The sequence below is a fragment of the Alosa pseudoharengus genome, unplaced genomic scaffold, assembly GCF_046254945.1.
Source record: "Alosa pseudoharengus isolate Yale_2024_CS ecotype anadromous, Long Island Sound unplaced genomic scaffold, YU_APseudo_1.1 YU_APseudo_1.1_scf_14, whole genome shotgun sequence".
Lineage (NCBI taxonomy): Eukaryota > Metazoa > Chordata > Actinopteri > Clupeiformes > Clupeidae > Alosa > Alosa pseudoharengus.
Window position 1 is genome coordinate 6,859,871 of NW_027468609.1, and position 12,145 is coordinate 6,872,015.

Sequence of the window (12,145 nt, forward strand, 5' to 3'; positions counted from 1 at the left end):
CTTGACTATACACCAACTGGCCTGTAGGTGGCCGGAGACAGTTTTCTGTGAATATCTCGAGAACCGTAGGGCCTAGGAGGTCCACCTTTTTTTTGTATGTTGGTCTTAAGGGGGCATGTCAACCTATCCCATTACCACTTATTTCATGTATAGCGCCACCTAGTTAAAAATTAAAAAGCAAAACATTAGCTGTTTTCATCACAATATCTCTGGCTGACATGGTCAAAACTGCACAAAATTGAAAGTGTATGATCATTATGACACCCTCCGAATGCATGCCAAGTTTCGTGGACTTTTGTTCATGGGGGGCCTTACAATAAAATAATTTATGTGTACATTTAGTGACCGTACACCAACAAGGATTCCCGGGACACTGAAAGACTGGGGTACACGAAACTTGGTGGGCATGTAACCCCACATGGATAGCATGGAACCATCGCTTTTCGTTTTGATCTGTTGCCCCCCCGCTGGACTGGACCCCCCGAAAGGAGTGTAGGGCAGATACAGTTTTCTGTGAATATCTTGAGAACCGTAGGGCCTAGGATGACCAATTTTTTGCGTATGTTTGCCTCCAGGGGTCATGTAAACCCATTCCATATGCACACATGTGCATAAACAGATACACACGCACACACAAACATTCACAGTAATCCTATGTATGACACATACTCACACAGTAGACATATATACACATGCATGCACATGCACACACACAGGCACATAAACAGGCAAACACACAAGCACATGCACGCACACACACCCACACACACATAAACATAAACATGTACACGCACACATGCACACAATTCAAGAATTTCTCAGAATTATGAACAGGCAAGATGGGGGTGGGGTTGTATAAAATGTATTTTACATGTGAAATCTATGAACTAATCATGTTTTCATGAACTAATCATGAACTAATCTATGAACTAATCATGTTTGTTGTCTAGCAGATACCAGTGAGAATTGAGTGTGCATAATGCAATACAGTGAGACAGTTAGAATTGTACTGGCCTCACTAACTTTAGCTCATTAGTTATCCAGCAAGTTAAACATTAGGCTATAGGATACAAAGAACGTCGATGCAGCTTGATCCTTTGTTCAGTTTCTCCCATTTCTTTATTAATTTTGTAAAAACTGTAACACAGAAATACATCTCTTTCAGCTCATTTATGCTTTTTAGGAATATAAATCACATAGAATATGACTGACTGCAAATGTAAATAACACACTTCATCGCTACCACGTTTCAACCACGCTAGCCGCCATTACGATATAAGAAACCATATCAATGAACTAAAATGGCTTATATTGCATGTCACACAGTTACCTAACACACATGTAGCAAACGAAATAATACTTACAGGCATTGCCCTCATAGGGAACCAAATTATATTTAAAGCGACTTATGCTGTAAGCTTGTAGCTGAATATTCACGAGACACTAAAACAACCGTGCAACTCGTACTTCTTTTCCGTGCGTGAGAGAACAGGAAGTAGGCGGAACACATTTCTGCATACCGGGAAAATGACCATTTCGCCCAGTAGATGGCACTCTAACACAACAATTGCTGAGAAACATAGAAAACAGTAAGCTTGACGTTTATGTCTGCTAAGACCATGACAAGAATCATATATGCCTTTCAGCGTGACTTATTTTTGTGGAAAACATGTGCTGGACTGGGCGGCGGTCATATTTTGTACCGCTCTGCGGTACATCTAGTTATCTGTCTGCTGGCCGTTCTGTGTGTCACCTTTGATTGTCGAAACAGGGTGGCTGCATGGGCTCTTTGTCAAGTCAAGTCAAGTCAGATTTATTTATAAAGCGCATTTAACTAACCTGACTCCGCCGGATGGATTTGCTCCGCATATCCATCTGGGAACTTTTCATTGAAGAACTTTTGGGAAGGGGCGGACATACTGGTTAGCTGATTGGATAAACCATCTGTCTATCACCACCTTTGTTGGTTATCGACGGGCCAAATCAACCAATTAGATGAACAAAGTATTCTTCTAATGCCGTTTAACATACAATTAAGTTAGGTAACGTGACAAACGTTAAGATGTTTTAACTTACAATTTATGAACCTAATCAACGACAATTCCCATCAAGTTTTCACGGTAGGCCCTACACTTCTGAAGATAGTATATTCCTCCATTATGAACTGGAATCAGCCGTGGAGGATGTCTGTGTCGTTCATTCCTCCCAGCTGCATGGCTGAGACTCATAGCTTCACAGTTTACCCAGGAATACTTTCTAATTTGAATAAAACTTGCGCGATAGCTATGCTCATCTCTGTGGATGCCGTCATGTCATGCGTCACACCTCAACCCGCCTCAAAGCCAACGCTGATTGGACGTTCGTTTGGTGAACTGCTCCAAATTTTCTTTAACGGAAAGTATCCAGACTGATCTGCGAGTGAAACCCTGAAGCTCGCGAGATCAGGATGGTCTCACGAGGCTAGCATTTAACATGCACATAGTGCAATCCAAAGTGCTTCACAAACAAGACACATAACAACAAGACGAAAGATGCCGGATGGAGTGGCGTAGTCGCCAGCGTACCCATGACATCAAGACAAGACAAATACATTTAAAAAATAACAAATACAAAAAATGCCGGACGGAGCGGCGTAGTCGCCAGCGTACCCGTGACACCAAGACATACAAGACAGACAACAAAACAAATAAACAAATAAAAAAAAGAAAATATATTTTAAAAGGGGAAAAAGTGATGTTAAAATTAGTCCAATTTCCAAACCAGCTGAAAATGTCCAAGGGCAATGATGATCCGTGAAAACTGCGCACAGAGCTGTGTCTTTACAACCGATGCAATGCCAACAAAGTTCTTTAGCAACTGACCAACCCGGTGAATTCACTGGCAGTCTGGAGATAACGTTAACGTCAGAAGCTAGACCTGCTAGACTGCAGTCTGGAGATGATGGAAGCACAGTCCAAAGTACTGAGCGATCGTGTAGATCCGCAATTCGGTGGACTTAACAGCGACTTTGTTGCTCCGTGAGAATGCAGCTCTTCACCGTTAACGTTAGTCTGCAGTTGGCATGGCAGCTCGCAGGTCAGCAACAGCTCGGCGGCCACGGCAGATCTTTCGCAGAGTAGCCTAGGTCCAGCTGTCCCGAGAGATCCCCTCGACCAGACAGTGAAGTGCTGCACCACTCACGGATAGATGGAAGGATGTCCGATGCCCAGCTAGGGCAAAAGCTAGCCATAGCAAGCTCCCAATGGACAAATGTCAAATAGCGTAAATAAATAGGGAAAACGTTTAACTAGACAAACCAATACAAAAAATAAACATGACATTACTAGGGATGCACCGAATCCAGGATTCGGTTTCGGATTCGGCCGAATATTGGATTTTTTGACGGGGTTCGGTTTCTGCCGAACCTTAGAATTTTTCCCCACCAAACCGAACCCTACGCTTACACTATGCGCGCTACACTGGTCGACGTCATGACGCCGCCTTTGATTATAGGAAGGTGTTTACGTAGGTGGCCCGTTCGAATGCAGTAGCTCAGGCTGTGTGAGTGAGAAAGTGAAAATGGAACTCGTGAGCAGAAAAAGTGTTGTTTGGCAGTACTTTCAGTCCAAAGAAGGTGATTCTAGTCGAGCTACATGTTCAATTTGCAGTTAAAATAAAATAAAATTAAATATACACTGCTGTGGATGTTATTTACTTCATAAATGTGTTTACTGTGTTAATGGACTGAGGATGGAGTAGGATTCGGTATTCGGTTTCGGATTCGGCAGAATCTTAACCAGTGGATTCGGTATTCGGCCGAACCCCAAAAATCTGGATTCGGTGCATCCCTAGACATTACATAAAATTACGAACATTACATAAAAACAAACAAAAACATGATGCCAGACGGAGCGGCGTGTCTCACCATTGTGGCTACTGGCTATTATATTGGCTTGATTTGGTCATGAGCCCTGGATCATATAGCACTGAATGAGATGGCAAACAATAAAATAAAACTAATCATAGACTGTAGAAATGCGCTACACAGCATTAAAAACCGAATAGTTTATTTATAGTTTGACTACGGATATTTCACTTCATGTTCGAATAAAAAGTGACAGCCCTAGTGCTACTCCCTGCATAGAGAGCTGACATGACTTCGGATTAAATGCACCTTTTAAAAATGAGCGTAGCCTAGCACCTATTACTGAACAATGCTGAAATCAAATCGCGAAACCCAGAGCCATATAAAGGTATCTATCTACAACGCTCAGGCGAAACCCAGTAACACTTGCTGGTCGAGATGCATTCTCGCCTGTTCCGTATATAATGCGTTATCAATAGTGATTATAATAATAAAGGGAATGTAGCCTACCTCTCCCTGCAATTATCACCTAGCCTACTCCTGAACAATGCTGAACTCAAATCTCGAAACTCGCCTGTCAACACCGGATAATGCATTATTATAATAATAATTGAAGGAATAACCTAGGCTACCTCTCGCTCTAAATACACAAATTATCACAGTGAGACATTATACATACACAAATAGTTATTTCAAAACTTTTATTGACACGTCATATTTACAGGTTTTTGGTTCATACTTTTTGGTATGAGGCAGGTGTGAAGACTCAATACAAATTTAATTGAGGACTTCTGTACGCACAACTCGTTCTTACCATGCTGTGTTTAGAAAAATGTCTTTACTTTGTATCGCACCAATATTGCTGCCCTCGCAGCACCGAGTCACTTAGCTATAGGCTTAGCTATAACTTAGCTAAGTAGCCTAATAAGCAAGTAGGCTAAGCTAGTCTCTCAGCTATACCAACAGGTGTGCTGTGTGTGTTCTGGTGGATGATAAATGGAGCGATGCGATTGGCCAGCTTATTAAACTTCCCAGCAGACAGGCGACAAACACCTTTGTTACCAACATGAGAACGAACAAGGTGGAGCATCCTCTGTTTACACTCTGCCCTGCATGGCTCTCATGCAGGTTTGCATGCAGGAACATGCTGATGCATACATGTATGTGCACCTTACAGAGGCAGCTCTCATTGTCATTGTGATGGTGACAGATTAGGTGAGGCAAAACACTTATCTGTACTCAGCTGGCTCTTTAAACTGTCTGGTTTCACCAGACGCATGCGCATTTCAGTGAAGTGAGAACTAATGGAGATACATGCGTGGCTTGAACAAGTTGGGATAAAAAAAATGGTGTTAATTACCATTGACTGTATAACGTTAATTACCTGTTGGAGGAGGTCTGGATATGTAGCTGCTTTGCTCTGTTGCTTTTGCAGTTTTTGAAGTTAGGAAAGATACAGACAATATCACTGTGCAATATTCCAAATATGAAGGACCAGCTATTGCATAATGCCCACCGCTCAGTCTAAAGAATGCATCCAGACAACTGCTAGCCACTCACTCTAGTTTAATTTGAAACGCTTAATTTGTTTAATTTAGACCTCATGATGATTTACAATTAAGTCGTATTTCCACAAGTCAGAATAGACCAGAGGGACCTGAAATGTCGTGCAGGGAAATGCCACAGATGTGATCAGTGGTTGAGTCCTGTACAACACAAACAATAAAATGTCCACATAGAGACACTCAGCCTCCATGATTGGCCTTTAAGTGAATGAAGGCTCATCAGACATAGATGCAGAGTCTGCATGGAATAGACAGCCATGGCTTTCTGCAATAGAATCATTCAAATTAAATTAGTGTAAAGTAAATGTTAAGCTTCATGTTGCCCTTGTATATAAAGTGAAATGTCCTTGTCTACTCAAACATGGGTTAACCTGTAATTGTATGATCGTTATTGTGATTTGAATAATATATAAAGTGCAGTGCTATGAAATGCACTTGTATTAAAGTAGTAAAGTCTAACATTTGTCTCCTTTTTGTCTTTCATTGGTACATGCAAAATAGTAAATGGTTGTTTTTCAGTTGTCAAGTTGTCAGGTGTCTCCACCTTCCCATACAAATGTTTTTTTCTTGAGATCATGAGTCAGGGTGGAGCATGCTTCTGTTTAAACTCTGCCTTTTATACAGTGGTTTCCAGTGTTCATGCAGGTTACAGTGTCATCAACTGAAGTGTGTTTCTGAACGTTTCTCCGCCCTGAAGTGACAAGGCCGGTTAAGCAAGAATAATGGCAGGTCAGTATTGTACTGTATTTTTTCTCTCATTTCCCCACAAAAAAAAGTTTCCACAAGGTGCAATGCACTTGTCATGTTGTCTTATAATGACATTTATCAGTAACGCTTTACCTGAAGGCTACATAAGAATGACATGACACTGTCATAACCCTAACACTAACCCTAACTTGTCATGACAAAAACCGAATGACATAACCCTAATGTTATATCACGGTATGTAGATAGATACCTTCCAGTAAAGTGTAGCCCATTTATTTCCATGTCTGTGTTGTTTTCTAAATTGCATAAATCAACTACATATATGATCACAATAAAAGTAAATACAAACAAATCCAAATGATTGTTAACAATCAAACATTTCCTGTAGTGTAGTGGTCAAGAAAAAACTAAAAATGTTTATCAAACAAACTCAAATTACGCTTAGATCGTAAACAATCAAATCATTCCTATAGTGTAGTGGTCAAGAAAATCTCTCAAAAGCAAGAGTCTTTAAACTCTAAAAATGTTTATAATCGCCAAGCGATAAAACAACTCAAACAAAGCTTAGATTGTTATCAATCAAACCTTTCCTTTAGTGTAGTGGTAAAGTAAATCATAATCTCAAGTGTAAGGAGCTACAAAAATACCAAAAATGTTTCTATAGTGTAGTGTCTTTTACAATTAGGATGCCAAGTTCCTGAACTCATTGGTAGGCGTGAAAAACCTATTTGTAAAACAACCTCTGATTTTACCAATTGCAGAGGGGGAAAAAAAATGAGGTAAAAATTCACCTACTACCCTGCAAATTGCAGCGGCACTTGCATTCCACAAGCCAGAGGGGCAACTTGCATCCTTTCTACTCATATTTTACTGAGTTTTCAGTTATCACCTTAATGTCAGTCAGCTAATTCTAACTGGGGCTATGTGTGGTGTTCTTGTAGTCAGGTAACTGATATTCAAATCCTGAAAATTGCATAAATGGACAGAGTAGGAACAAAGGTAGCCATTAAAATCTGAATGATTCCCAATAAACAACACTCTTGTGTCAGAATTTCACATGTGCTACCCTTATCCGCCAGTATAATGTCCAGAGCCATTTTACTCTGTAAGGCTACTTTGTGAATGGCATATAATTCTTCATTAATTGCGGATAGGGCTTCTATAGTATCATTGGCAATCTTGTCCATAACAGAAGGTAACTCTGTATCCGTTAAGAAATGTTGGGTCGGAGTGGCATAACAACTCCCTTCCCTGTTTGAGGGCAAACATGCATGTTTCCCGCAAACAAATATAGTCCCATTCATGGCCATCTTGACAGCCAACATCTGGTTGTAGTCCGGCAGTGGGAGTACGTCTGATATGAAAACCATCATTGTCAGGATCACGGTTGTCATCCACTCTGTGCATCCTGGGGTCACTCCCATGTCGATATGATCACTGCTGGTGTCGTTGTCAAACGGCTGTTAGGGGTTGTGGTCACGGACAGTAGTTTCTGAAATGACAAACAAAAAAGAGCGGCAGTATACTAATGCTCACAGAAAATTGGAAAAAAGCATGCAAATTAAGTTGAAAACAAGAATCTATCAAATTATAAAAGGGTCATATAATTTCATCAAATAGCCTAAGGTTCAGTATCATGTAATTTCTAGGACAGGACTCAAGGTTTAGCCATAGTCGTCTGAGACTGCATCAGTTGCTAACAACGTGTGGAATGGCCCTTCCCAATTAGCTTCAAAGACTACACTAAGTGGGTCATTAATCATCGCCCAATGGCCAGGTAGGGAGTGTCCCCCGTCAAGATGCTTGTGACACTTCATTGTCAACTGATGGCCTGCTGTTTTGAATGTTTCAGCCAATTCAGAACAATATGCACTCAAAGCATCTGATCCCAAATGTACAATCGCAGTACACAAAACAAGTGCAGACATAGGTTTTCCAGTCACAACAAGCGGGCCAAGCCCTGTCTCTTTGTTGTTGGTAGGACTCACACCGCACACGGCCGGTGGCAGTGGCACAAACCAAGGAAAACCTTCCTGGCGGCCTTTATCATAACTTTCCTTCAAAAAAGGATTCATCCTTTCCACTCCTTTAAAGGATTGTGGGTAATGAAAACCGTGGAACGGCCATTGGGTGCCCAGCACCCTGCCAACCTCTGCACAAACAGCTGCAGTAAAACCCAGGCTATCCATTTTAGGTAGCGTCTGGCATGCCCAATCCACATTTTAGCAGGCTCAACAGAAGTGGTCACATGTTGTATCTTGTTAAAGATAATTTCCTCACCTTCAACATCACAAACAGATTGGATGTGGTTTGTAACCGGCAGAATTTGTTCATTTAAACAAGTTGGCATCGGCTCAGATCTCGCACATTGGGCACTCCTTATTTCATCCTGAGCCTTCTCCACCTTTAGCGACTTCTCCTTCTCTGCTTAAGCAGATATTTCAGCCTTAAGCTCAGACAATTCTCTCTTGAGCGCATCAACCCTTTCTGCCGCCTCCTTCTTCTCGGCAGCCTCGCGCCTAAGCATGGCTTGATTCAAGATGACTAAAGACAATGGCAGCTTATTTCTATCGGATAGACGTTGCATTTTCCCCCATGCTTGCTGCAAATCAGCCATAGGCCACACATTATCATAATCATTCACAATGCCATATTTCATTTCAATCCTTTTCTCGGTCTCCTCCATCCTGAGATGACCGTTCAAAAAATCTCTCACCGTTGTAACTATTTCATCTTCACTAACTTGGGGCGGTGCCATCCCACCTTTCTCAGTTGTAGGGATCTGGCCGGCACGGGCCCTGTTCCTTTTACTGAACATTGTGTTAGTTATGTTAGATGTTAAAATGAAAAGCTAGATATCCAACAAGATGTTACTGGTAGGCTACGTAGCCTACTTCAAGCATCACTGCTTACCCTTAAGATGTCAACACTAAAACAATTTGTTTTCAACTTGTGACGCGTATAACAGAAATTACATTTCACACTTCAAACAGAGCTGCATTCTCTGCCAGTCTGGAAACTGCGCTTGATTCCCTCAGGCAATTCAAAACGCTGTGCCCTGATCAATAATCTCCTGTCTGATTAGTGCTGTAAAGCGCACGCAGGTTACAGCCCAGCGAGAAATATTATCAGGCGCATCAAAGACTCCGAAAACACTATGTGGATAAAACAGTAACTACAAAACTCTATCATAGAATGAACATTCCTAATGATAGCCTCTAACGTAGCGACCGCTATAGTTAGCCCGTGCACTATTAAATTTCTCCTGTCTTGCTGCGTACAATATGCCCGTCCAGCCTCGGCTGACGCCACACCAAATCCATTCAGGATAAGACTTGTACGCAGTCTTACAGCCCAGCGCAAAATATTAACAAGCACATAAAAATCGTGCACTATCAAATTTCTCCTGCCTCGCAGCGAAACAATATGCCTGCCTAGCCTCAACTATGCACCACACCAAACCCAGTCATTCTTTGTTGCAGCCTCACACCCTGCACCATAGAACTACAGAATAACGGCTCCCACACACAGCTGCGTGCTTCGCGTTGCTGGAGACGCATCCCATTCACTTTACATGGGCTCACGTGATCCGTTGCCGAACTGAATTGTGGGTCCGTCGCATCGCGTTTCTCCCGCCGCTAGCGTTGAGGAATTCAGCTGTTGCTGCACCGACAGACGGCACCGGCCAATCAAGCCAATCTACGGACGGCACCAACCAATCACATTACGGTTTTACTTCAAGTCCTTTGCATAGCTACCGTCGGGAACACCCACTGGCATGCATTGACGGAACGCAGCTGTGTGTGGGAGCCGTAAGACTTGAAACGCTGTCTTACAGCGCAGCAGGGAAATACTAACAAGCACATAAAACAGTAGCTACAAACTCTAACTTAGCCTTAAGCTACAGTTAGCCTCTAATTTAGTCAGTCACCACTACTAAATTAGCCAAGAGATAAAAAATCTATCTCAAAACATCCACAAAATGAAAAATACAGAATGCAAAGCTCAAAATGCGTAAATAGGCCTACGACGTCAAAATAGTTGTATACACACAAAACATGCAGGACTGTTGGCTTCTAGACAGCTGCAGGCAAAACTTTTTCTTGCTCAACACACTGGTACTCTAGTCAAACTGTAACCCAAAAACAGCACATTTCTGTTCTTTTTTGTAGCGTGAATAATTAAAAACGACTCACCGTTGAAACAGGCTGTTGTCCTCTTCAGGATGAATCTTGTTTTTTCCTTATTTCACGTACAAGTGGGTGGACAACACCAACTGAAGAATGCTATTGAAATTGTCTTCTTAATTCCAAATGGAGACACAGTTGACCGAGTAGATTCCAGTGTAGTTAAGAGCAGGTAAAAACTTGATGCTGGCTTGCGAAAGAATAGTTCTTTATTCTGGATGTAACAACAGAGTTCTGGTAACCCTGTTGTATGCACAGCACAGCACAGTGTTGCAAGGTGAAGCCAAGGTAAGAAACTGAAGCAAAGATCTGGGAAACTCCTGGCTAATTATAATACCAGAATATACATTCACGTCTGGGGTCAAATTGGAGGGGGGGAAACAGGCTGATACAGTGATATAGCCTTATTCAATTGAGATGTCTCTTGTGGGGGAACAATTAGTTAGGTACACCATTTGCTATTGTAAGGTGACAACATTCTGTCTGCTTACAATAAACGTCCTGTCCCCGCAGTTTCGGCAGTATTAAACAAAGACATACAGAAAACCACTAAAATCTAACAATAGTAACAAAACTACTGTTGACTTTGTTAATGCCCTGGCAGCTAAAACAGAAACAGGTTGATTTTCAGGGCCGGTTCTTGCCTACTACATTTGGGTGGGCTGATAGAAATTGTGAGTGGGCAACATGGCAAAATGGAAAATTGACATAAACACAAAACACAAACACAGAAAAATCGATACTACCTAGCTTGAGTTGCTGCAGCCAACAGCCAAGGACAGGCAGTATTTCTGATACATGTATTTCATCATCATGAAGGAATTGTGTCAGATTGATTTCACATTCAGAAGAGAAGTTAGGTAAAAAGGTAACTTTTCCAGTAATGCCTTATAAACAAAAAGGCTTTCCCTCCTATCAGGGAAGACCATCCTACATTTTGGTATAGTTTACAGTGATGAGTTCTAAACCCATCCCCAGGCATAAAACGTAGTGAACTGAGGTAAACTGCATCAAGTGATTATAGTGGATGGAATCCACTATCTTGAAATCTCCTGGCTTCTTCTTCTTCTTATAACCTTTTCTTTTTACCTTTTCAAGAATGAATGCGACTCTAACCGCTTAACGTACAGACATGTTGAAATAACCGTTTTGTAGGTCTGGAGTGGGGCAAGAGAGTTATTTTTTCAGATTTTAAAAAAGAATTATACTTTTTGAGAAATAGGGGATTAAAAATGGTAAAAAGCTCATTTTCCCCCCATAGACATAGGCTGTGATGTCATAATGGCCTAAAGCCAGCTGCGCTCGTTAAGCTCCCAGAGTAGTTCCCGGGCAAATTAGAACACTGGCACAGGTGTCACCTGTGAATTCAACCGTCTCAGCTTCTAATGCATACAATCTGGTGCTCCCTAAAACTACACATCCTGTTTAAGTGTTTCCTGTGTGTCAAAATAAAAGTCACAGCCATATCTCATGCTTTGAGCATTATATCTCCAGAACGGTTTGACGCATATGCTTCAAATTTGGTACAAGCAAAGATTCTATAGTTAACTAAGATGACGATTCACCAATGGAACGAAATGGCACTAGTTCCGGACTCCTAAATAGGCTAAATAAACTTTTCTCTGAATAAGCAATAATAACATATAAATATAATTTTGTATACTATTTTACAGTCATTGTTTGTGTGTGATGCCAATGAAACACTCTTTCGGACACGGAATTAATAATTTCATTTTGCCCCTTAACCGAGCTAGCTAGCTAGCTAGCTAACGTTAGCACAGTAAACGGAAAGTGAATGGGAATGTTCGCTAGCTAGCTAGCAGCTAAGGACTTTGGTTAAA

At 41.5% G+C, this 12,145-nt stretch overlaps 1 protein-coding gene across 4 annotated transcripts in view; it reads left to right on the forward strand.

Moving 5' to 3' along the window:
• The window catches only part of glipr2 (GLI pathogenesis-related 2), a 37,738-nt gene that overhangs the window by 15,418 nt on the left and 10,175 nt on the right, over positions 1-12,145 (forward strand). For 3 of the 4 annotated variants that reach the window (XM_076283622.1, XM_076283623.1, XM_076283624.1), the window contains one exon: positions 6,034-6,138. In XM_076283622.1, coding sequence (XP_076139737.1) covers positions 6,132-6,138 — 7 coding nt within the window. In that variant the 5' untranslated portion in view covers positions 6,034-6,131. The remainder of the gene's footprint in view (positions 1-6,033; positions 6,139-12,145) is intronic. The other variant, XM_076283625.1, reaches the window with a different exon arrangement.